This window comes from Petaurus breviceps, unplaced genomic scaffold, assembly GCF_028583685.1.
Source record: "Petaurus breviceps papuanus isolate PSGF00001 unplaced genomic scaffold, PetGlider_PUasm1.0 76, whole genome shotgun sequence".
In the NCBI taxonomy this organism is placed as follows: domain Eukaryota; kingdom Metazoa; phylum Chordata; class Mammalia; order Diprotodontia; family Petauridae; genus Petaurus; species Petaurus breviceps.
Window position 1 is genome coordinate 27,612,980 of NW_027186473.1, and position 27,173 is coordinate 27,640,152.

The window sequence follows — 27,173 nt, forward strand, 5'->3', positions numbered from 1 at the left end:
GCCTACGTCAAAGCCCTAGTTCGGGAGAAGCTGGGGGAGGGCTGGGAGAAGTTCCGAGGAAGAGGTGGGGAGGCAGGTCTCACCAGTCCCTCCCCAGCCAAATTTCTCCACCCTCTGGCCCCTCCCCGCGAGCTACCATCGCGACTAGATTAGCCAAAACCAAGGTAGACTGGGAGAGGCGAGTACAAGCTTTCTTCCGGAGCCGCCGGGATGGAAAGGAGGCTGCGCAGTAACGTCACCCCGTCCCACTTTCCTCCGTTCCCTCCCCGCACTGTGACGTTGGCCGAGAGGAACGAAGCGTAAACAGCGCTGGGCATTGTGGGAGCGGGATTGTCTCACGTAGGAAGCCAGGCTCCATTTTAGTGCCGCCCGCAGCCGCCATCTGTTTCCCCTCCCTCTCCCCTCCCCTTTCCCCCTCCCGGCCCGGAGCTTTAAGGAAAAGGTAGTGGCGGAGGCTCTTAGGGAAAAAAAAAAAGCGGGAGGAGGTAGGGAGAGAGGACGGGGCAAAAAGAGAAGTCGGCCGCGGGCTCGGGGGTCTGAGGTGGCGGCGGAGGCCCGGGTCTCGCGGGGCGGCGAGCGGGAGGGCGGACGGACGGGCGCGCGCGGCGGCGGCCGCGCGGACATCGCTCAGGCGGCGGCCGCTGGAGGAGGAGGAGAAGAAGAAGGAGGAGCTGCATCCTAGGGGCAATGGCGGCCGACAGCCGGGAGGAGAAAGGTGAGTGCGGAGGAAAGAGGACGACGCTTGGAGAGGGGGAGGGAGCACATCGGGGAAGGAGCGGAGGCCGTGGTGGGTTAGCTCCGGACCTGAATGCCCTCGTCGTTCCAGAGGGGGTGGGGTGGGTGTTTCTTCCCTCGAGGAGCTCTGCCCGCACCCCCGACTCCCAGTCTGCTGGGAGATCAGGCCTACCAGCCCTCCTTCGGCGTGGCCTTTTTGTCTCTTCCATTTAAACCTCCCTTCCGGGCCCTTACGCGCCGAGAGCAGGATTTGCTCTATTTTTGCCTGGGGTGGGATTGGAGAAAGAAAGGACGGATTAGAGAATTTTACTGGGTTCCTGTGGAGTCCCCAGGTCTGCTTTTCCTGTGGGCCTGCTGCGTAGATTTCTCTACTGACCTTTCCTTTTCACCCTCCCCTTCATCCAGATGTCCCCATCCCCTCTTTAAAAAGCGGATTATAAAGACCTTTGTTGTGCCAGGGAAATTCCTATGAAGGATTGTTAAATCTGTTTAAATACATACCTCTGTCTAGAGTATTGTAAAGAAAACGGGGCTGTGGCAGGATTTGTTGATTTTCGATTTCATTAATAGTTATTTGTCTAGATGTAACTGGGCAAATAATTTGCACATGTATACACACCAATGTCACATACACAAATAATCAGGTATTGTAGTCATATTTGGTGGTGGCTTTTTTGAACCTGGTGCTTTTCAAGACTTAGAAGGTTACTTCTCTCCTCCCCCCCCCCCATTTCATTGTCAGAAAGCCAAAAACTAGCATAGATTAGGAAGGATATGTATATGGTACATATAGAGTTTTAAGTTTTGAGAATTCCTTTTATAACTCCTGTTTTGCTATTTTTGACCATCTATTAAATTATAGATTTACAGTTGGAAAGAAATGTGTAGTCTAGACCAGCCCCCTCATTTTACATTTAAGAAAATTAAAACTCAGAAATTTTAAGTGACTTGCTTATAATGGCAAATAGTTTAGCAAGTGATAGGACAGGTAACCCAGATCCTCTAAATCCAGTTTTCTTCCTTTGCATATTTGCCTTTTCTTATTTTTTATTTCTTTTTGAGGGATGGGGTAGGAGACTGCCTTCTCTTTTTGAAAATAGAGAATGTGGTATAATAGAATGAACACTGGATTTGTAGTTAAAAGATCTGGCAGGGTTTATATCCAGTCTTTGCTATCTGTAAGTTATGGGGAAAATCATTCTCAGCCTGTTTGCTCTTCCTGCAAAAGGCAGGTAGGTGGCTCAATAGATAGATAGCTGTGTTTGAAATAAGGATGATCTGAATTCAAATATGGCCGCAGGCACTTAATAGCTTGTGTAACCCTGAGTAAATCACTTAACCTCTATTTGCCTCAGTTTCTTCAACTGTAAAATGGGGATCGTAATAATACTTACCTCTCAGGGTTGTTGAGGATCAGATGAGATAACAATTGTAAGATGTCTGGCACATAATAGGCTCTACCTACATGTTTATTCCCTTTCCCTTCTTCCTATTGTAGGTAATGCGATTGGCTTCTTGATACTGCACTTTTCCTAATTAACTGCCTACTAGAGTGGAACTTTCTCTGCTCTCTCTTCTCTGACATCGGATATCCCTTGAGGCTCTATTTTCTACCCTCTGCTTCCCTCTTTACACATTTTCCCAAGAGAGCTCATCTAGTTATATGATTTCAACTATTTGAGTTGTGCTGAAGATTCCTAAATATGCATCTGTCTCTGGTACCCTTTTTTCTCATTTTGATGCCTTGTTTTACTTCACTTTTTCAGTATTAATTCATTGTTGACAGAGCTACCATCACTTTTCAAGTGTCCTAAACTACAAATCTTCACTTTTTTTCTCTTTTCCACATCAAATCTCTTACCATAGTTGTGTCCTTATTTACAAAATCCCATTGTCATAAAATGCACTTTTCACTTTAATTATTGGACTGTTGAAAAAGTTCCTACCTGGGTTCCTTAACTCCAGTGTCTTACCTCTAACAACTGTTACCAGAGTAATCTCCATGAAAACAACTTTAATATTGTCATTCCCCAGCATTAAAAAAAAATTAAATGTTCAAAACTTCTATGATATTCCTCTCCCCCAGCCTATCCAATCTTATCTCTCATTGCTCCCTAAGAAAGACCTGGAATCTCCTTTTGTCTCTTTTAAGGTTATAATTTTCATTTCTGTGCCCTTACTCCTGTTTTCTAGCCTAAAATAATCTTTCTCTCCCCCCTCATTCATTTAAATCTTAGGCATCTTTCAGGCCCAGCTTCTAGTTCTACTTCATTCATTTAGCTTTATTTGACTTCTCGTGCCCCTTGTGTCTCCTTTCAGTTTTTCTTGTTTATTAGTTTCATTCCCAGCCAGACATAATTCTTTTTTTTGTTTGTTTGTTTTTTTGCTTTTTGGAGGGGGGAAGGTAGGTTATTTGGGGTTAAGTGACTTGCCCGAGGTCACTTGGCTAGTTTTGTGTTAAGTGTCTGAGGACAGATTTGAACTCAGGTCCTTCTGACTCCAGGATGGGGCTCTATTCACTGTGCCACCTAGCCAACACCAGACATATACTTTTATATTTCCAACACAATGCCTGGTGGAGTCATTCTGATAACTATTTCAACATCGTTTTTTTCTAATTCTATTTATTTATTATTTTTTGCATTTTATTCTGGAGAATCTATAGGCTCTACCAGACTACCAAAAGAATCCATTTCATACACAAAAAAAGTTAAACCTTTATAGCAATCTTTCTCAAACTAATTTTGACCACTTTTGCTCTTGAAATAAAATCTTCAAACCTGTAATTACTGAGCAAGCAAGAATTTCAGAGCAAAAGAAATAGTGAAACCTTTTTCATTCTGAAAAATTGACGTGTAAAAAATAGGTTTGCCACTTAAAAGTGCATCATCACCAGTATCCCTTACTCTCCACATAAACTGGGAATGTAGAGCACCATTTGAGAAACACTGGTTCGTTTGGGAAGATATACCTAAAGTAAAGTTTAAAAAAAAAACTAGGTGATTTTTGGTAATGGGGTGTAATTTAAGTGACCTTTGGATTTTTCTTTCATCATTGTTTTCTGAGATTGTGAATCTCAGGTCATTCATTACATTATTAAAAATTTTCTTAAATTTCATTGCTCTTATTTGATGTAGAATTACAAAGCCAGAGAAGGAGTGTGAACATGGAAATGATACTGTACCTATAAATGAAAAAGAGGCAGCATATCACAGTGAATAGCAGACCTGGATTCAAGACACCCCCCTCACCCTCCCACCCCCCGAAATTAACTAAATGGGCAAGTCATTTAACTTTTCTATGCACCAGTAACTCTCAGACTGTAAATTACAAACTACTTGCTACATTGTAGGCTGGAAATACACATAGCTAAAATTTCAGGTTCTTACCAAAGCAGAGACTGCCTTTAAGTACTGTTATTTCAGCTCAATAACTATATGGAGAGGAAGTGAGTATAATTGAAATATTAATTGAATTTTATACAGTCAGAAATATTAAATATGAAGAAATAGCAAATTTCTGGATTGTAGTTCTGAATTTTAGAAATAGGAAAGATGTACCCAGGCCTCTTAAATTTAGTTTTGTGATTATGGGGAAAGCAAAACCTCTCCTAGTTTCCAGTATTCATCTCCTGAAATTGGGGATAGTCATGCTTGCATTATGGTTATTATGAATATTAAACTAGATAATATGTATAAAGCACTTTCAGCTGTTAATTTTTGATGTGTGTGTGTGTGTGTGTGTGTGTGTGAAAGGTAAAAGAAAATAGCAAGGAACAATTCAGAGACAGGTTGTAATTGATTGTTGGACATGGTATTGATGTCACTCTCCGTAGTGTATTTGATCAGTTGTTGAAAACTGACAAGATTTTTTTGTCCCAGAGACTTATAGTTTTCTCAAATGAATTTGGCTACCTGTATTTCTCCTACATAGATGTTTATAGGCCACCAGTATAATCAATGACTTAAGTATAGCTTTTTCTAGATTCTTAAGCCTTTAAAGCTAGGAGACATCTTTACAGATCAGGAAACTGAGGCAAAGATAATTAAGTAATTAGTTTGGAGCTGGTTAATGTCAGAGATAATTAAAACTCCAAATTCCTGACAGTGTCCAATGATGTTTTCATTGTGCCATGTTTGACAACTGTCTTATTTTGAAGTTACTGAACTCAGTAAATCCTTTGATCAGCTTAAAGATCCATCACAAATCTTTAATAAAAGAAAACCTCATATAAACCATAAATTTGTGTTAAGTAGAGTAATTTCTATAATGCAGGTGATTTTTTGTTTGTTTAATTCCATGTAAACTCTTAGAAGATACTGGAGCTCTTTTAAATAGAATTGTGTTTATAAGCTTTGTGGTAATAGTTGAATCTCAATTTAAGCTATTTTTTTTTTTAATAGCAAACCCAAATTAAACCCATGACAAAGTATTTTTTTTTTTAACTACAGTCATGGCAGCTTAATTTCTTCTTACTGCATCAGTTATACTTCACTTAAAACATTTTAAGTATGTGATTTCATTGGTATGAATATTTCATCCATTGTTGCACTTCACACATTCCCCCTTCCCCCAACTGCCCCCAAAAAAAGACTTGATATGATCTTTGAGAGTTATGATCCATTACCACCACCACCACTGCTTCCCGCCCCCCCCCCCCCCAAATCTCTCCAAATTTAGGTAGGCCTAACTACCAGATACTTTGGAAAAAATGCTGGATTTAGAACCCAGGATCTGAGGTTCAAAACAAAGCTCTACCATTTATTACTTATGTGACTTTGGCCAGATTATTTAACCTAAGCTTCAGGTTCCTCACTTGTAAAGGGAGGGAGTTGGATTTAAATGACTTCTAAAGTTTCTTCCTCTCTGTGAACCTATGGTCTCCTAGTCTTCAAAAAGAAACAAAATCCAGTGCAGGGTCTGTACTTGAGACTTTTCTAACCTGATAAAACCTGATGGAGCTTCCTTCTAGAGCCTAGACTCATATCCAGCCATGATAAGGTATCAGTAGTAGGACTTTAGGGGAGAAACGTGTTTGTTCATTGCCTCTGAGTGCTGATAGACATAGTGCTAAAACACATTTTTCTTAAAGGGGAACAAGTATTTTCCTTTTAAGTAGGATAAAAGCTTTTCTCTTACATTTTAAAGCAGAATTGATTTATTTTCCTAAAGGCTATGTATGCATTTGTAATCCATTGCCATAGAGCTCAAATTCAGGTGACCTCAGTTATAGTTGACTAACAAAACTCACCTTTTTATAGCACTTTAAAGTTTACATAGTGTTTCCTGAACAATCCTGTATTATAAACATGGAGAGTTTCCCTTATTTGTACCTCAGATGAGGAAACTAAGGTTTATAGAAGTGACTTTTGAGGATCTGGCAAGAATAAGTGTCTGAGTTGAGATTGGAACACAGTCTCCCAGGGCAAGTCACTTAACCCTGTTTGACTTAGTTTTCTCATGTAAAATGAATGGGAGAAGGAATTGCCAAGAAAACCCCAAATGAGTTCATAAAGAATACAAAACAATAAACCCTCCACTCTGACATTTGTTGTTGTTGTTGTTATAATAACAGGCTGCTGGAAGAAGGTAGGTATCTTTAAAAAAGAAAAGTTTTATTGTTGCCTTTTCTTTTTATACCAGTTTTAACCCCACCCCAATTTGAACCCTGCCTTGTAACAAAGATATTTTGTAGAGCAATGGAAAGACTGCTCTTGATTCCCAATCAAGCTTTAGGTTCAAATTTTTCCTCTGCTACTTAACCACTTGTGTGACCTTGTGCAAACCTTTTAGCTTCTTGGGGCCTCAGTTTCCTTGTCTGCAAAATGAGAAAATTGGACTAGAATAAACCCCTAAATTCCCTTCTAAATCAAAATCTGTTATTTTAGCAAAGCCAATTGACCACCTCAACTGGGACTTTGACTACCTCATTCATATCCATTGTTCTAACCCCTTAGCCAAGAAGTAATGTTGTCTATTTTTGTGTTCATTGTTCCTTTGGTTCTGCTTTTTTCATTCTGTATTATTTAGACATGTTTTTCCAATTCCCTACATTTCTCTTTGTTTCTGTTGGGGGGGGGGTGGCGAAGTAAGGCAAGAAGATAACGCATTAAATTTACAAATTAAATTTTGTTCATCCATTCCCCAATCAGCAGACACTCATTTTGTTTAATTTTTGCTACCTCAAAGAGTGCTGAGTATACAAGAGATAAGGCATCTTTGTGAAAATGCTTTTCACAAGTCAGGTATTTACCATGAAAAGTGTTGATTTTGTAGTCAGAAAGCCTGGGTTCAAATCTCAGCTCTGCCACTTTGCTAACTGTGTTAGCTTACACAAATCATTTAACTTCCTTGGCCCCTAATTTCTTGATTAGTAACATGAGCACAATTAAATTAGGTGGCATGTCTAGCTTTTTAAACCTGATCTATGATTTTTTAAAATGAAGTTATTGTACTTCTTAGTGAGAACTTCAAAACTGAATAGAACAAAGAAAGTTTCAGTAGATTGGAAGTATTTGAAGTACTTCAAGGTTTTTCATCAACTTGTCAAAAGATGTAGAAAAAATTAAAATAAAAGGATTATCAAGTCAAGATGTTTATTAAGCATCAGATTGTAAAAATCAATTTCATTTTGTAATGGTCATTGTTAGGAGCAACATCTTCCTAGCATGTTGCTCAACAGAGGGGCTAAAATACTTGGGATGAAGACTTATTGTCATTGACTTGCTTACTCCTTATGCTGTATTTTCTTTGTTTTATGAAATTGATAATGAAATTTTTACCATAAGGAAACCTTACTATAATGTCCTTTGGATCCTATGCAGTGAGTCCGCCTTATAAATAAGAATACCATACTATCAAAGGTTCATGGGCAGCTAGCCAAACCCCCTTAGATTCTCTGGTCCTCAGTGTATCCACCTGGTACTGGTTCTTCTTTGTTGTAGTAGAGTTCAGGTGTATGTGTTTTGCATTCATTATGAAAAAGTAATTATGTTCATAACAGAACTTGAGCTAGAAGAATAAAACTGCTGTTCCTAGTAGACATATAATTAGTTTGAAAGAACTGCATGAATAACAAAACAGCTATTGTTTATTATATTCATCATTCAAAAGTGGCTATAATTATCTGTCTAATATATTTTAATACCCAGTATAAAGCAGAAAAATTAGCTCTATGTGAACTCAATTTCCTCTTTTAAAAACAACAACAAAACCCTTAAAGGCTTAATCAGGTAAGATCATATTTCTTTCAGAATTCTTAAGGAACCAAATGGCCTACAGAATTTGGAGATCTTTCTTAGTTATGCTAGACAGGTCAAGACACTTAGCTACCACCTTGGAACAAACAGATAACAGTTTTTTACTCTAGATCATGTTGTATCTGAATTGAAAAAGCCTTGAATATTAGGACCCAGAAATTCATAGGACCTAAAATGGACAGAGCCCCAGTGGAATCATTTGTATTAGATTGACTCTTAGTTTGGTATGTCTTGCTGTTTTTAGGCTTTATTTTTACATATTCTTCTGACTAAAGTAAGTGCATGTCAATCCTGTCTTGGACGTAGTGTTTTATATTTGATAATTTACTTATATATGTGTGTGTGTGTATATATATGTATATATGTGTGTGTGTATATATATATATATATATATGTATTGAGGGGTTGTATCATAGTGTACAGAGAGCTGGCCTCTAAACCAGGAATACTTGTGTTTGTTTTCAGTCACTTACTGATTCATATCATCCTGTGGCAAGTTACTTAATCTCTCAGTGCTCTAGTTGCCTAGAGTCTAGGCCACTCTGTAAGACTAGAAGGTTCTAGGGCCTAGATTAATAAGAATTTCTTTAATCTGGAGTTATATAACCAATAAAATAACAGGTTTGGAATTCGTCCCTGTCCCTATTCCTTTGTTGGTCAGCATGGTGTATTGGAAAGAACACTGTAAACTATAAGTCAAAAGATTTGGGTTGTAATGTTTGAACTAGTTCTGTGTCACTTAGGTGGTACATAGCAAGTAAGTGCTTAATAAATGCTATTCATTGTGTATTTGTTTTCATTTTAAACTAAGCAAATTAGTGGCAGAGATGTAAAACCAGTCCATTGCTTATCTGTATATGCTGTATTAAAATTGCTGAAAATTTTATACAAGGTAGTTTATAAATATGTGTGTGTGTATACATGTATATAAAATAGTATACCTGGATTTGAACCGTGGATCTGCTCCTTAATTTAATACCTATATCGGCTTAGGTAGGTCACTTTACCTTTCTGGGAGAGCCTTAAGTTCCTCTTAGATTGACTGAGGGTATTGGATCAGGTGGCCTGTAAGGTGTCCTTCCCTTTTCAAAATCTATGAACCCCCTGTGCATAAGAGTACAAATTTAAAAAAAAAATCATTGAGATTTGTTTTTCTTAATGTGTAGTACCACACTTTGAAGCAACTTATATATAAACCCAGTGCTGTCAAAAACTGTAGAGGCCAAGGATGAGAATTGAGAAAAATCCATTGACTTTTACTAGTTGATTTTTTTAATAAGCTGTTTTACTAGAGTGTTTGGGGTTAGAAGCTTGATGGCAATGGTAGACAAAAGAGTGGATGGTGAGGAAGTAGAAGCATTGAGTATGTAATTTATTGGTGAAAAAGAGAAGTGGTAGTAGAGGATGGTGACTTTGACAGGATGTCAAAAGACTTGTTCTTTAAGGAAAAGAGAGACAGACCTGAGCATATTGATTCAGCTTGGCTGTTGAGAAGGAGCCAGTAAATATGGGCTAAGGTAAGAGAAAACGATCCTTCGGGTAATATAGAAATGATTAATTCCTCCCAGTTTTTCTTCCCATTATAAAACTAGGGCAAAACTTAATCATCTAAAACTTTAATGGGAATCATGAAACAACTATAAACATAATTCTTAAGAACGCATCCATGACCACAGTTTTTAAAAGAGGAAAAGATGAGAATTACTCCTCTTCTATAATGCTTTACCTCCTCAACCTGTGTCCTTAATCACCCTCTATTTGTGATCACCTATAGAATGGGATCCTTCCCCCCCCCCCATTTATCTCTATATAATTTCCAGTTTCTCCTGTTTTCTTTACCATTCAGACACCATTTCCCCTTCATGCTAATCTTCTGCATCCTACTCCCATCCTTAACACTATATTGAAGCTGCTTTTTTAAAGATCTGCAATCCATTATCTTTTTACTCTTTTAAAAATAAAAATGTTTTAATGCTTTTTGTATTTACATCAGTTATTTTCACCCCAAAACCCATTCTCTGTTGGATCCTGCCAAGTGGTGTCCACCACTTCAGCTCACCCCACCTCCATTTCTGCCATAAGGGAGGAGGTATGTTTCATTATTTTTTCACTGGGGCATTCATTATTTGTTATTATTGTGGTGGTGATAGTTTTAAAAATTTTTGACATTCAGACTTAAACTTCCTTTTAGTGAACATTTTACTTACTCATTTATAGCAAATTTACATCTAGTTTTCTTTGTTCTGTTTGTTTCAAACTATATAAGTTCCTAATTATCTTCCCACCATTCTCTGAATCGTGTTTATTTCTTAAGAAAAACAATATTCATTGCATTTATATGCCACACTTTTTTTTTCAGCCATTCTACAATTGATAAGCACTTTGTTTCTAGTTCTTTGTTACCACAAAGAATGCTGCAATGAATGTTTTAGTATGTTTTGGTTTGGGTCTTTGACTTCCCTTGGAATATATATGCTTATTACCAGAATTGTTGGGTCAAAGAATTGAGATACTTAAGTTACTTTTAAATTTCTGTGTTGAAACTCTGAATGGTTTTACCGGATTACAGTTCCACAAACAGTGTATCAGTGGTCCTTCCCCCCCCCCCCACAGCCTGTTTGACTGTTCCTATATTGTCATCTTTGCCAGTTTGTATGATGTGAGGTTAAATTTCAGCATTGTTTTATTTTAATTAACATTTCTCTTATTTTGGATTTGGAGAATTTTGTCTAACTATTTATAGTTTATGATTCTTTTGAAAATTTTGTTCACATCCTTTTTACTACCTACCCGGTGGGGAATGATATTATATGTTTGTGTCAATTTCCGGTCAGTGATATTTAAAACAAATCTATTTCCCACGCTATAGTTTTCTGTTTTCACTGATTTTGTTTTTGTAAAAGCTTTCATTTTTTGTTGTCACAATTATCTACTTTATCATTGAAGTTTCTCCATCCTTACTACTACTATTTATGTGTCTAATATCTTCTCATTTTCTAGTGTTTTGGATTCCTACCAACCACACTACCTACAAAACAGTACAGTTTTGCCCAATCCAGGGGCCTTTTCTCAGCTCTACAACATAACACATGATTGATGATGTGCTTCTTGAAGTACTTATTTCATCCTTTGACTTCATGGCATTACATTTTCCTTTATTCTCTTCTATCTGGTTTCTCTTCTAACTCCTTTAAAAATGACTTGATTCTTGACTCTCTGACTTTATTTTTTTTCCCCTTTGAGAGCTCAGCTGTCTCCACTGGCTCCAGTTGTGACACCTTTGGGCTGATTACTATAAATTTCCCAGTCATCCAGGTTTGCAGCCTTGGACTCATCTTTGAGTCCTTCATCTTCTAATCTGATTTCTCAATATATCTTGTTGCTTATTATTTCATAATATACATAGCCAGTCTGTTTCTTCTTCTTCCCCTTTCTAGTCTGGCCCTCATCACTTTATACAATTAGCTTCAGGGTCTCCTAAACTGATCATTCTGATTCTGTTCTTTTCTAATCTATTCTCTTTACAGTTGAACTTATTTAGACTTCTTTTAACTCTTAATACCTTCCTTTTTCTCTCTACATTGAGTAGCAATTCCTTTTTGGCTTTCATAGATGATATATTTCAGACTGAGAAAGATTTAGAAATTATATAATTCAGTCCCTTTATTTTGTAGATGAGGAAGGTGAGGTGAAAGGACTTGCCTAAGGTCCCACATCATCTGTACTAAAGTCTTCTGTTTCCAAATGCAGATTTTTTTGTTTTGTTTTTTACTATCTACCCAACTTTACATTACCTAATCTTCCTAACAACTATCTTTCATGTTAATTAAGTCAGTATCTTTACTTTGGCAGCACACATAAGTGCTCATTCTTGCCACTTTGCTTTTTGATCATTCTGCTTCCCTATCCTGGAATGACTTATTAGTAAACCCCCGTTTAAGTTCTCCCTGTCCAAATTCTGTCCGGTTCAGATTTGTCTTCCATGGAGTCTTAAAATATAATTACTCCAGCATTAATTTGTCATTCTTTCTTTGAATTTCTACAACTCAAAAAGTCTCTAGTTCTCCCCTGCCTTGATTGTTTTTAGTATTAATTATGGTTCCCCAACTAAATTTTACATCTTGAGGGCAGGGACCTTGTCTTGTACTTCAGTTCCCTCACATCCGATACCCCAGTGTTGAACACATAGTAAGCACTTAGTACATACGTGTTGATATTTACTCTTTCTTTCCTTTTTTTTAGATGGAGAACTTAATGTTCTGGATGATATTTTGACTGAAGTACCTGATCAGGATGACGAATTATATAACCCTGAAAGTGAACAAGATAAAAATGAGAAAAAGGGTATGGGAATTTTTCATTGTTTTCTAGGAAAGTAGCTCTAGTGAAAGCAGATATATGTTTTGATTTCCTAAGAAAAGAATTTTGACTAATACCTGGCATTTATTTCAAATACATTTGAGGGCATGGAAGAGCAAACTACTAGACAAGAATAATTTTCTCTAGATAAGAAGTGTGTGAAATTTCTCAAGTTAAAACATTCTTAGAAATCATTTTAAAGAATGATTTTAGGGTATTTTGAAATAATATATTTTAGTGGACAAATTTAAGAACCCAAGGGCTTATTTTTACAGGTGATTATTGTTGAGAATTCTTACTCTTTTTGTTTTTCCCTGTGAAATATATGCATTACATTTAAAGTGTTTATAGCTTTTAAAATTCTCTTTTTAAGGTTCAAAAAGAAAAAGTGACCGAATAGAAACTACTGAAAGCAAGAGACAAAAACCTTCTGTACATTCAAGACAATTGATGCCAAAGCCACCTAGCTCATCTATTAGCAATAACAAAAGAATAATTAGTACAAAAGGAAAGCCAGTAACAGAGTATAAAAATGAAGATTACCAGAGGTCTGAACGAAAGACCCGTTTATCAAGTGGCAGTTCCAGAGAGCCATATAAAAGTCAACCTGAAAAGACTTGTGTCAGGAAAAGGGATCCTGAAAGAAGGGCCAAGTCTTCCACACCAGATGGTTCACAGGTAGTAAACATTTTTGCAAGTATAAAAAGAAAGCAATTCTCTGATGCTTTTGTGAATGAAGCATATTCTTTTAGAACTATTTGTGCATCCTGATGGTATATATTGTATGACTGCTGATTACCTTTTTCTTTAAACATCAGAGAATTAGGCATGATGTGGATAGACGGCACAGCAGATCAAGCCTTTCTTCTAAAGAAGAAGTAAATTCTGAAGAATATGGCTCTGACCGTGAGACTGGTAGCAGTGGCTCTTCTGAAGAGCAAGGAAACAACAGTGAGAATGAGGAAGAAGGAATGGAAGAAGAGGAAGAGGAGGATGATGATGGGGAAGATGAAGAAGAGGTAGAAGAAGATGGAGAGGAGGAGGATGAAGAAGAGTATGAGCAAGATGAAAGAGACCAAAAAGAGGGAAACGACTATGATACTCGAAGTGAAGCCAGTGACTCTGATTCTGAGTCTGTATCTTTCACAGATGGGTCAGTCAGATCTGGTTCTGGCACAGATGGATCAGGTATATACTACAGCTGCAAATGAATACTTTTTTTTTTTAGCATTGATTTAATTAGCTTTTTTTTTTCTTGAATGCATCCTGACTGACTGAATAGACTTCAAGAGGACAATCATAGTATTTAAATTTAGAGCTTGAAGGGATCTAGTCCAACCCCCTCATTTTACAGATGAAGAGCTGAGGGCCCCCAGATAGTTTGTGTGACCCGACCAAAGTCACAAAGTCACACAGAATTGGGATTTGAAACCAGGTCTTCTTACTCAAAATCCACCACTCTTTTCAGTGTACCAGACAGCCTCCCAAATTGACTATTGACTATTGACCTTTCATGCAATTTCCAGGATATTATCAATTAAGATTTGAGTATGTATGTAAGTAGATATAAGATTATATTATGTTATCTTCAAATTATTTCACAACAGTGATAAAGTTTTGAGTGATTCCTAGAAATTACACTGCCAATCTGTTACCTAAATAATGAAGTATGCCTTCCTCTTCTGTAGTGAATTTTGTTAAAGTTCTTTAAATATAGGAAGGAGATTTGGTATATATTGTTACATCTACATGTTCTAGCTCCTGTGTTCTTTAAGAGGAAATGGCTAGATGTTTGAATTGAAATGAGTTAAGGTGAGTTGAAGGATAGTGGCTTTTTGATTGTAAAATACCTACTATACCCTGTTGCTTAGTTTAGTTCTTCTACTTCCTACCTTCTATATAGGCATAAATACTTGTAATAAAGCAGTGCTTCATAGATAGGACCTAGAGAATATTATATTTGCTTTACAAAAGTAGATTCATCATGAATTATTTTTGTGATCAATTAAAAAGGCATTTTAATGATCTACTTTGTAAGTAATTTTATTATGGATTATATCAGTATTTAACTTTTTAAAATCTTTATCAAGAAGATATTTGTGGCCTTGGAAGTAAGCTATAACTTAGTAAACTTTGATAATGGGTCAGTTTAAATAGATTGTTTTTATTAGCTATTTAAAGAGGATGCATTCCTAGAAATTTTTATTTTCAGTTAAGGAGATTAATTTGAACCTTCTAGGTTTGATATCTAAATGAAACAATTTCCCTGCCTGAGATCTCTCATTGTATGCATATTAACCATTTGTGTGTAGGAAAAGACTTGTTAGGATGCCTAGACTCATAATCTATATCAGTCATAGTTTACTTTTGAAATTTCACAGTGAATCACACTGTTTGCAGAGTTGTTATTGGTGGTGGGGAAAAAGGAAGGGTATACATTTGAGGAAAGAGATGATAATGAGTTACCAGTTTATAGTTTTCTATTTTTGTGAACATGTATATATTAGAGATTCACTTTTCTTAGCTGAAAGTGAGGTAAATATTCTTTTATCTCTGGGAAAAGTCCTGTTTCTTAAATTGCTTTTTAAAAATAAAATTTTGCTAGTAGACATTTAAGTATGAATTATGTCTTTTCTTGAGTGACACTGTTACTAATGCTTTGTTGTACACTGTGGAGAGGCCAAGGGAAAGGGCTTTGCAGTTAGCTTATTAATTGTCTTCCTTTTCTCTTCCACGTCACAGTGGAAGTAATTATTAGAACTTTATATCCATAGGCGATTGGAGACAATATTAAAATCCTAAATCAAGTTTGATTTCCCAGGAAAATGAATGTTGGAAAGTGATTGTAGGTTCCCCACCCCTTAATCTGTGTGTGTGTGTGGGTGTGTGTTTGTTTTGTATGTATTTGCAAGGGATAGTGTTTTTTCTTTGAGCTATTTTATAAATCTGGTCTGAAATACGCAAAACGTACGTTTTTTTTTTTTTTTTTTTTTTGGACAGAGAAGCTTCCTGCCTTTAAACTGTAGGGCAGAGGTCTTCAAATATTTTATGGTAAAGGCCTAAAGTACAAATCATTTAAAGCCATTCAAAGGAGTTAGATGCAGGGAGCTAGTGTCTTTGCTGAGGCTTGGAAAATTCTGTTTGATAATATGGAAGCTACAATACAGAGATAATAAAGGAAAGGAATCCACATTATTATTTTGCATTTTTACATGGTATCTTCTATTCCTGAAATATATTCCTTAGGATAATAGGATCACAGATTTGGAAATATAGGGGACCTCTAAGGGCATCTAGTCCAACTCCTTCATTTTAACAGTTGAGGAAATTGAAGCCTAAAGAGGTTAAATGACCCCAAGTGATAGAGCAAGAATTTGAACCCAGGTCATCCTCTTAACTCTAAATTCAGCCTTCTTTCCACTATGCCATGCTGCTTCTCTGCCTTTTAGTTGTTTTGTTCCTTCAAGGCTCAACTCAAGCGCTACCTTTACTTCCATGATCCTGTCAGGTGACAGGACTTTTGTCATCTTGTGTTTTTTCTAGAGCACTTTGGACGTCTCCTTTGCCCCCATCATACACCACTATTTTTAATATGTCTTTGTTTATGTCTAATTTCTCCAGTAGAATGTAAACTTCTTGGGGGGTAGGGTTGGACATTTTTTTTTTCCTACAGTAGAATATAAACTTCCTTGGGAGTGGATTCAGTCAGTTTTTGACCTTTGTATCCCTCCCACTTAGCATAGGGCTTTATAATTATTGGTTGAATTTGAGATCAAATTGTAGATAAATACTTGGTATGACTTATAAAGCAATTGTTAACTAAGAATAACTAGGTGTATCTTATGATTTAGCTCATAATATAGAATAGTTCTCCTTTGAAATCTCTTAATACTATCTTTTCATACTAAATGCTATTTGCTCCATATCCTTGTTACCTATCTGAAATTAGAGTTATTTGAATGAAGAAATACCATGGTAGGAATACTTTATCAGGAATTAACAGGCATAGATTCTTTCCTGGTTCTTCCACCAACTCAATTTGTAAATGTGGGCAAGTCACTGCCCTGGGCCCCAGTCCTTTTAGCTATGTAATGAGTGGATTTGGACTATATCATCTCAACAATCCTTTTAAGCTCTAACATCCTATAGTTTAATTCTAATATGTAATAATACCTCCATGTTATCACAGCTTCTGACTTTTTTTTCCATTCTTCTAAGTCTTAAAATTTTATTTTTTGCTAGCAAAAATTTTCACCAGACATTTCTAGAACTGTGGTGGTAGATTTCAGTTAATTGAAATCACTCTGTCTGTTTTCTTTCTTTTTTTTTTTTTTGTTAGCAATTGGAGTTAAGTAACTTGCTCAGGGTTACATGGCCAGTTATTTTGTGTGGGAGTTAAGTATCTGAGGCCCGAACTGATCTGATCCTGGGTCTCCCGCCTCCAGGCTGGCATTCTTACTCACTGCACCACCTGGCCACCCCTTAAGTCTGTTTTCTTATCTGTTAAATGAGGAAAGTTGGATAAGATTTTCTCTATAATTCATTCTATCTTAAAATACAATGATTCTTTGATATTTTAATGGTCTTTATCATCCTCTTTACAAACTATATATTAGGTATAGAAATACATTTGGGAAGGTTTAGGAATGGACAGAAGTCACATAGTAATGATGTTTAATCATTTTGGGTCACATAAGGACCTGCTTTGTAGCCAATAGTTACTTTATTACTGTGTAGCACCTGTTCTTGTTTTGTTTTCTATAGTAGATATTGCACTATTTTTCCTAATTATTTTGGAATTTTTTTTAGATGAGAAAAAGAAAGAAAGGAAGAGAGCCAGAGGCATATCTCCAATCGTTTTTGATAGAAGTGGAAGTTCTGCATCAGAATCCTATGCAGGTATTTCCCCTTGTTTTTTTTTACTGATTCTTACCACATTTATAACTTTAATACATGGACTAAAAATGCAGTAGAAATACTGTGTGGAAACTAGTTTAGTGTGAAGTTGTTAATGTCAGTTAGTTTTGATTTTTGGCATGTTCAATGTAATAAATTACTCTAAGGGAAACTAAGCTTTTTCCTGTATTATTTTAATGCTGTTCTGTTACTGCTTAAGTGATATTTTCACTTTTATTTTTCTTGGAAGATGATGATTCAGTGACTAGTTTTCTGAGTGTGAAACTGTTCAGATATATAGATATTTTTTTAAAAAACCCACAAAAGAACTCCAAAAAACAAAACACTCGTGCACATTGAACAGTATTATTTTTGTGTGTGTGGGTGTGCAAGGAAGGATAATTTGTCATGAATGAGAATTATATGTGACAAGGCTGTAGAAATTGTGTCTTATCTCTATTAAGGCTCAATCTGAACAAATGTACTTTGGCTAAATACAGGTTCAGAAAAGAAGCATGAGAAATTATCATCTTCCGTTCGTGCTGTCCGAAAAGGTATCATTTAAATTTGAAAACAAACAAACAAACAACTTTTTAATGCATGCCGCATCACAAGTCATTGTTTTGCCTTGTCTGTATTTCATTAACAATTTACAAAATAGTAATGTTCCGGTATATTTGTAAAATTGATTTTACTGTAAGTTTATATATAAACATTATTGTGATTTGCTACTACATGTATTTTAGAACAACAGCAAATATTTTCTTATCATATACTTTTATAGCCACTAGACTGATTTGTATTCTCAAAAATACACAGACCTCATGTAGTATAATTAAAATCCTTTTTAAAGAATTGTCTTTTGGCACTTGACAGAATAACAGTGTATCGGAACATCACTAAGTTTCCTTGGCTTCTATGTTTTTCTTTTCTGAAGCTTTACATTGTGTTTTCTGTTGCATAGTTCTCCAGGTGTGAGGGGGTTTTCATGATTTTTAAGAATTTAGTTGGGGTTTAGAGGGCTAACTAGAGTAAATTGAATTAAAACCTGGTATTATGATAGTAGTTCCATCTTAATAAATTTGGAATTTATTTTTCAGACCAAACAAGTAAGCTTAAATATGTTCTTCAGGATGCAAGATTCTTCCTTATAAAGAGTAACAACCATGAAAATGTCTCTCTTGCTAAAGCCAAGGTAAAGCATCAGTTCAAAATTTTTTTCTGTATTCTTTCTCTAAGCATGTGAAATTTACTTTATCCTCTTACAATAAGATAAAATAGGAAATATACACTAAAATTACTTAAATGCAATTTTCATCGAAGATTATATTCTGAACTATAAAGAGTAACAGTCTTTCTACTTTATGCAATTTATATTGTAGCCATTTGTTGAAAACTAAAAGTAGATGGAATGTGCTTGCTTAGTAACCTGTGTTACTAAATAGAATTTTTCACTGGTGCATTGTGATAAACCTTTTATTTTGGCCACAATGGCCTTATAACAGCAGCATTGTATAAAATTTTAAGAACATTGAAGTTATAATGTAATTCCTTTTTTTTTTTTTCCTTTTTGGTGGGCAATTAGGGTTAAGTAACTTGCCCAAGGTCACAGGGCTAGGGGGTGTGTGTGTGTGTGTGTGTGTGTGTGTGTGTCTGTGTGTGTGTGTGTGTGTCTGTGTGTGTGTGTGTGTGTCTGTGTCTGTGTCTGTGTCTGTGTCTGTGTCTCTGTGTGTGTCTCTGTGTGTCTGTGTGTGTGTGTCCGTCCGGATCTGAGCTCAGGTCTTCCTGACTCCAGGGCTGGCGCTCTACTCACTGCATCACCTAGCCACCCCTTCTATTGTAATTCTTAAAACAGACCAGTTTTAGTAGGTGATGCTAGACCTGGAGTGAGGAAGACCTGAGTTCATATTTGGCCTCAGATACTTCTAGCTGTGTGACCTTTGACAAGCAACTTAACCTCTCTTTGCCTTGGTTTCTTCAGCTGTAAAATGGGGGTAATAATAGCACCCTATTTCCTGGGGTGGTTGTGGGATTAAATGAGTTAATATTTTTAAAGCACTTAACATAGTACTTGGCACATTATAAAGTGCTATAAAAATGCTGCTATTATCATTATCATTAATGGAAATAGGTTAAAGTAGTTGGTAGGAATCTTATGATTATTTTTAAAGGATAACTTTTTCCAAAGGAGACTTGCTTTTTTATTAAAAGTATTTTGTATTTGGTCTATTCAATTACAAACATTTTGAAAATGAGATTTGTTAATAGATATATTTAAAAATAAAGCTCATATGTTTAAGATGGATGATTGATGGGAAATAAAGCATTTGTCAAGAATTTTGTTAGAAGAGTAATGACTAATTTAGAATCTAATAGAAGAATAGAATGACTCTTTAAGGCCCGCAGTAGACATGCCCTTCACCCTTCAATTATATTTTTCAGTTACTGGTAAGAATGTGAACTTTTTAAAGATAGAGATTACTTTTTTAAATTTTTATATGTGTTTAGCTTTGTGCATTCAATTATATGCTTAAGAAATCTTGAATAAATGGAGAATGCCTTAGGAACTTAGAAGGACAGTGTTATAGGAATTGGAAACTTCTTTGTTATTTTAAGTTCAATGTTATATCTCTTTCATCTGACTTTTTTTTTCTTTTTGGAGAGGGGAAGGTAGGAGAGTTGGGGTTAAGTGACTTGCCCAAGGTCACACAGCTAATTTTGTGTTAAGTGCCTGAGGTTGAACTCAGGTCTTCCTGACTCCAGGGCAGGTGTTCTATTTACTGTTCCACCTAGCTGCCCCTTATCTGTGACTCTTGGCATTCGTGGTCCTAAGGGATTAATTTTATAAAGCATGTGGTGTAGGTATTGAGAGTTAAACTAAGCTTAAACTTTTACTCAAACGTTTCTGATATTTTTTATCCTTGCTAGTAAGGATTGATGAGGGCATATTGCATCAAGAAGCCAGTCTGAGTGTATCTAATGATCCTTTTCAAGCTTAAGAAGCTGAACTTAAGTAGTCATCAATATTAGAATACCTTTTGTGTGAAAGGAAGGAAAGACCTGTGAGGTTCAACTAGTGCTCATTGCAACTTTGTCCTCCATGGACACTTTCATTAGAATGATGTATTAAAATGATTGGTTGTAGTACCCTAGGAATGGGCTTTTTGCATAATTGTCTAAAGAATTTTAGGAAAAAATACAGGTGTGTGTTTATGTGTGTATTCCTGTTAAGTAAAATTGTTATATGAAAATTTGAATTAAAAAGTTTTAAGCTAAAAGTTAAGTGTTGATTATTTACTTTATGCTAGGTTTCCGTAAAAATCCATAGAAGGATTATATAACACAAACACAGAATTCCTCTAGCCCAGCTTTTTTAGGGTCATGGACCTCTTTGGCAATCTTATGAAGCCTATCAGTCTCTTCTTAGAATAATATTTTTAAATACATAAAAGGAAATACTCAAGATTACAAAGGAAACCAATTATATAAAATTAGTGTTGTTAAAATATTTTTTAAAGAAAAGTTAAGGGACCCCAGGTTACAACCTGCTTTAGCCAATATTCCAGCTACATTAAAAAAAAAATTTGTGTTTTTCATCACTTTCATTTCTAAGTATACCACTATGCTCTTCCCTTACCCAGTGAACCAATTTCTGTAACCGTCTCCTCCCCACACCCCCATAAAAATTTAAAGGAGGGGGAAGGGGAAAGCAGTTGAGTATTTAGCTACATTTTAAATGGCTTGGTTTAATATTTTGTGATAAGCTAGCTTGAATCTTTTCTGTACTGTGTACTTTTGTTTTTAAATGCCTTTTTTCATGTTATTTATGTTATTGTTGTAGGGTGTATGGTCAACACTTCCAGTAAATGAAAAGAAATTGAATGCTGCATTCAGATCTGCAAGAAGTGTTATTTTGATATTTTCTGTAAGAGAGAGTGGAAAATTTCAAGGTAAAAAAAAATTAATTTTGATCATAAGAGCAACTTTTTTGGGTTAGCATATATTATATTATTATTTCAATTACTCAGGGTTTGCAAGACTCTCTTCAGAGTCCCATCATGGAGGATCTCCTATACATTGGGTTCTGCCTGCGGGAATGAATGCTAAAATGCTTGGAGGTGTCTTTAAAATTGACTGGATTTGCAGGTAAATTATAAACTTTTTAAAATTTAAAAGATTGGGGTGGCTAGGTGGCGCAGTGAATAGATCACCGGCCCTGGAGTTAGAAGAACCTGAGTTCAAATCTGGCCTCAGACACTTAGCAAAAAAAAACTAGCCATGTGACCTTAGGCAAGTCACTTAACCTCAGTTGCGGCCCCCCCCCCAAATTTAAAAGATTAAATTTCCATAATTTTGAATTATCTTTTTTAATGATTATAATGCAGACTCTCTGACAAAATTCTTCAATGTTAATTTAAAAATTATTGCCACATTATCCCTTTCCTGAAATTTCAGGACTGATTTGGACAGTTAATGCTTTGAATACAAAAAAAAAAAATCATTTGCATAGTTTGTCCAGTTATTCAGCATCTTTTATACAGGACATTCAGAGAATTTGTGTATGTTGGGTTTAGTCAGAACTTTTGTTTCTAAGATTTCCTTTATTAGTATGAGAGTACGTTTAAGACATAGATATCATAGACGTAGGCATTAGACATAGAGGAAATCTTACCTAGTTTAACACCTTGCTCTTCTCCCATTTTATAGATGATAACAGGCTAAGCGTTTCTTTTTGTGTACATAATAGAGCCAGAATTTTGAACCTGATTCATTATTTAAAAATTAATTGGTCTTCTGAGATTATGAATAGACCTCAAAAGCTATCTAACTTTTAACTTCCTCCTTTTACTTATTAGAAAAGTTAGGCCCAGGAAATTGCCCGAGAATAATATAGAGGTGAGATTTGAACCCATTTCTGGTTTTAGAGCTAGTATCCCGAAGTGATGAATGTGTATACATTTTCTTTTTTTTCTTTTATTTTTCCTTTGGCTACCAAATTGCTATTCTGAATATTTTGTCATATATAGAAACCTTCTTGATACTTCACTCTTTGGGGATATGAGAGACTCATATTTTTAAGTAAAATTATAATGGATATCAACTGTCATTTAATATTGCCTCATCTATTTGGTTATTAAGGAGATAAAATCTTAACAGATGCTGTGAACTTTCATTTTCATTGATGATCATTCAACCAAGTTATTTATTTCTACTGTATAGTCAGCATAAGGATTTGCAGAAGTATGAGACAGATGGAAGCATGTAATTTTTTTTTAAGAACTAGAAGGCAAGGTGCATTAGGAATTATTCCAGCTGAGAAGCTGAGTGACTTGCTCAAGTTAAGAGTGATGCGAGAGCCTTGATTAGAAGTCAGACATGTAAATTCTTAGTCCACTTCTTTCTGCTTTGTGGTTCTTACTAACTCTTAAAGGAGCTTATAAGGAGATGACTGACAGATATATAAGCAGAATAACAAACTAGTTTATTTATATTGCTAAGTTATATGGCAGATCAACATCATATTTAAGTCTACATGATTCGACCATTTTGTCTTCTTCATTACTGAAATCCAGCCTGACAATTTGCTGCCTAGCTGTGGAGATTGTGATCACTTCTGCCCATTTGTGGGCAATGTAAAAAAAACTAGGTACAAGGAAGTATTTCTGTTGAATGTTTCTCAATCAGCGTAGTGATCTATTTTTAAAAATTGTCATTATTTGTGAAATAATCTTCCTACATTTTCATATATTAAAAATAAAGGTTCTTACACTTAAATCAGCTTACTGTGGAAGTGAAATAAATTATTTTTTTAAAGGACCTGTACTAAGAACAATTAAATAACGTGTTTGATGCTCCTTCTATATTTAGGCGTGAATTGCCCTTCACTAAATCTGCTCACCTTACCAATCCTTGGAATGAACATAAACCAGTTAAGATTGGACGCGACGGACAGGTTTGTCAGTTTAATTGAAACTTTTTAAATAAAATTAAAACAGCAAATGGTTTGTGTTTAAGTTTCTATTTTATAAGTCCTCATCAAAAGCTATTTTGCTTCATCAGTACTAAAGTATCCTTTTTTAGTTCTGTTTTACAACTTGGAAAATTATGTCTTTAAAATGTTACAAAGGAAAATAAGAATGAACGACACAACCAGAAGCTTTCTTTTTTAGAACTTAATAATTATTTTGGTTAGAATCACAGATATTAACTGATGCTTTCCCGTTAACTTCATAACAACTGTGATGCTTTGGGTAATACTATCTGGGGAAACTTAGGAAATTGAGACTTCAGATTTTTATCTTTTATAAGCCAGCGTGCTACTTTACTTTGCCTTTTTATAGACTATGTATGACACATAGATTCTATAACTTAAAGTTTACTGACTGAATTGAGGCCTTATGAAATGTGTTTTAATATATATAGTGTGGAAAAAATTCTTTAAAAGCTTACTTTTGCAATGTCATTATTAAAAAGTGTTCTGAAGAGGCATTGAAGAAATCTGTTGGTTTTAAATAACCAAAAATATCCTACTCCTTTTCCCCATTTCAGAAGCAGAAATAAAATTAGGTATTCTTCAGTCGGTGCTTAAACTAATAATATGGAAGTAAAAATTTATGTTCTATTCTCTTTGAATAATCTTAAGTGTTAATCAGTGAAAAACACCAGTTTGCATTTTAAAAGTGTAATTCTTTCACTAGTTTGTAATTGTGAAAATTTCAGTGAAAAGAAACTAATAAATACATGAGTTAAGTTGACCTGATTTGTGACTGCTGCTCATGAGTTAGGTTATTAATTTTAGCAAGTTAATGGGATTATCATTTTTTCTGTGTTTGGACTCCATTGGAGGTGATAACTTTGACTTGACATTTTTGTATTTTGCATAAAAGGAGTAATCCTTTTTCTGCAACTGTGATCATAACAATTAGTTATCAACAAAGAACTTTCTGTGCTAGTTTAACTGTGGTGATCCCAATTAAGTATCTCCCCTTCATCAGTGGTTACCCCTTCTGTAGTAGCTGAAATACAACTGAAAAGAAATTCTTAAGATCTGGCAGCTTAATGGAACCACACTTGATCCTTAACCATGGGAATAAAGCCTCAGTTTCAACTTGTTTCTGTTTATAAAAACCTCAGGAAAATGCTACAAGTTTTGAAATTTTATTCCTGTTTTCAGCTTGTAAATCGCTACTTTCCTATTCCAGGAAATTGAGCTTGAATGTGGAACCCAGCTTTGTCTTCTATTTCCCCCCGATGAAAGTATTGACTTGTATCAGGTCATTCATAAAATGCGTCACAAGAGAAGAATGCATTCACAGCCCCGTTCAAGAGGACGTCCTTCCCGTCGAGAACCAGTCCGGGATGTGGGAAGGTTAGAAACGTTCTTTGGACTGATAATAGGCACATGTATCAGAATAACATGATGGAGGAATGTGATTCGTCAAAAGTTTGCCCTGCGGTAAAGAAGAGAGAAAATCCTCAAATCAAGCTGCATGGACTAGTTTGTGGCTTCATTGAGGATTTCACATTGTCACCTTGGTCTCATTCATTTTTCAAGAGGAAAATGGGGATCTTTCCTTATGCAGAAAAAAATATTTGCTAAAGAGTGATACCTAGTTTAGATAATTTACAAATAATACAATGTATAACATTGAAGTGAGGTAGGCTTTGATTTGCTATGAACAGGCTAGAATGGAGGAGGAAGCAAAAGTTTATATGAAAAAAATTGTTAATATTTTGTAAAAGCCTTTTCTTTCAGGTGTGTCTCTGGATAAGCCTTATCAGATATGGGACTTTTATAAAGGATCACTAATAATTTTTCAGAAGATGGCGCCTCATTTAGAGGATAAATATTTTAAGTTATTTTGCTATTCAAGAGGAGCATTATTGGGACTGTTTCAAATTGTGTCACCGTGATGTGTTAACCCCATTGCCAAATATTCTCTAATATGTAACCACTGAATTCATACATCTTGCTGAGCTTCTGAAAACAATAGGTTCTTTCCAAAGGGGATCAGATCAAGTGGCCCTGGGAGACCCGGCAACAACCCAAAAAGAATGGCTGTTGCTGTGTCTGTTTACAACCTTTCCAGATGCTGGCAGTACTCGCGGACTTAAAATATTTTTAGAGGATCGTCATGGTTTATTGATCACTGCTTTATGAACTAAACAGCATTTTCCAGGAAAAAGGGGGTATAACTTGTTACAGAATTGGAGAAGTCTTTGCAAAGGACTGATATAAGCCCTTCTACCAAACACCTTCCCCTGTAGCCACTTTGCATAAAGATAAATCTAAAGTTTTCTGCTAAAGACTATTGGATGTGTGGTTTGATGGGATGAAACCTTTGGTTAAGTTTCCTTTTGGAGGAAACATCCTGTGGTAGGTACAGATATCCAACAAGAGCCCCTATTTCATTGAGCTTTAAAAGGACACTATCGAATAGGTAGGAGGAAACCTGGCAGAGCCCCCTTATTTTTGGCCTAAAAGGACTGAGCACCAAGATGTCTTTTGAAGTTTTAAACTAAGAGGTTTCCAGTGCAATAAAGTATTTACAAGTGAAGTTTTTACCTCAGTTTTGCAATGGACTGCAAACTATACATATTACACCACCACACCTTCTCTCAAGCCTGCCAGGGCCTCCATTTATGTATGTGGCTTACAGCTTAAAGTCAGTAGTTGGACTACTATATGAACTGTTACTATCATGTTTTATACCGGTCGTAAATGCACTCCCCAAACTACAAGAAAGCGGTATGTTTATTCTTTACACCAGCTTTTGATTTTCGTAGTCATATTTACTGTAGATGCAACTGCTTTGTTCTGTTGGGGGGGAGGAGTTGGGATTTCTCAGAGGCTTAAACATTTCTTCACTTTTTTATTGCAGTTTGTATAAATATTGAGAATTGTTATGAGGATGAAAAGTCAGTTAAATGGAAGCAAATGTTGATTGGTCATTTTCCAGATGGTTGCTGAAAGAAAAAGAAAGTACTAGTTGGTTGGAATTTAACTTACTGATTTTTTTTTTAATATCAAGGAAAAATGTAGATGAATGAGTACAATGTCTCATTTTGATATCTGAATATTTGGATAAATACTAAGAATTCTCCAACTCTTTTGAGGTATCTTTTAGAATTGCTAGATAGCAAAATAAAACAGTGTATTTTGTAATGCCCTATAATAATGACATTAAGATTTAAGGGAAAGAGTTATGCTTCTGCCTATTTTTTTCCCAAGGGAAACCCAACATAATGAACTGCCCATATTGGTTCTAAAATGTTTTCTTTTTGTGTAAAGGCCTAGTAAACGTAAGTAAAATATGGCCTTAATGACTGCTAGACACCTACTCATAAGATAAAGTGATCTTTCCAAAGGCTTTGAAGACAGATTTACTTAGGTAGTTTTTTTTTTTTAACCTACCCATATTTTTCTTTTGGTCACTTAAAAGGAAAACAACCCTGCAAATAAACAAACACACACAGAGTATATAATTTTTTAAAACCGGTGTTTGAAATTACATCTGTAATAAAACATAAGAGGTGGTTTGAGGTATGTGGTGGTGGGAACAGATGGTATTGAGTTGAGATTTTATTTAGATTAGTTGTGAAAATTAATGTTGAATTTTCTTTGGCTCAATTTGATATTTGTGTCTGAAATACTAAAATGTGACTTTACATGTTTTGAGCAGGTTACTCTTTCCAAGTGTCTGGTCTTAGCATGAGACATCAGAATGACAAGTAGCTCTACCTCCAGCAATAAAGTTTAGGGTATGGTTTGTGATAATACTAAAAGTTTAAAGAAATGAAGATGTAGAAACTTTAGGTCTACTCGAAGCTGACTAAAAATTGAGCAATAATCCCTAAAGGAAACCATGGTCTGATCTTTTCGCTTATTTCTGTCAAATATTCTGCTTTCCCATTTTCAAAGCA

General features: G+C 35.6%; 1 protein-coding gene across 6 annotated transcripts in view; it reads left to right on the forward strand.

The window, feature by feature from the left end:
- Positions 1 to 300: 300 nt before the first annotated feature.
- YTHDC1 (YTH N6-methyladenosine RNA binding protein C1) overlaps positions 301 to 27,173 on the forward strand; it is a 34,684-nt gene continuing 7,811 nt past the window's right edge. For 2 of the 6 annotated variants that reach the window (XM_069105343.1, XM_069105344.1), the window contains exons 1-11: positions 302 to 715; positions 12,237 to 12,338; positions 12,727 to 13,031; positions 13,172 to 13,541; positions 17,163 to 17,252; positions 17,750 to 17,803; positions 18,350 to 18,444; positions 21,091 to 21,199; positions 21,278 to 21,395; positions 23,118 to 23,202; positions 24,452 to 24,618. In XM_069105343.1, coding sequence (XP_068961444.1) covers positions 688 to 715; positions 12,237 to 12,338; positions 12,727 to 13,031; positions 13,172 to 13,541; positions 17,163 to 17,252; positions 17,750 to 17,803; positions 18,350 to 18,444; positions 21,091 to 21,199; positions 21,278 to 21,395; positions 23,118 to 23,202; positions 24,452 to 24,618 — 1,523 coding nt within the window. In that variant the 5' untranslated portion in view covers positions 302 to 687. Of the gene's footprint in view, positions 716 to 12,236; positions 12,339 to 12,726; positions 13,032 to 13,171; positions 13,542 to 17,162; positions 17,253 to 17,749; positions 17,804 to 18,349; positions 18,445 to 21,090; positions 21,200 to 21,277; positions 21,396 to 23,117; positions 23,203 to 24,451; positions 24,619 to 27,173 lie in introns of all 6 variants that reach the window. The other 4 variants (XM_069105342.1, XM_069105346.1, XM_069105347.1 and 1 more) reach the window with 4 other exon arrangements.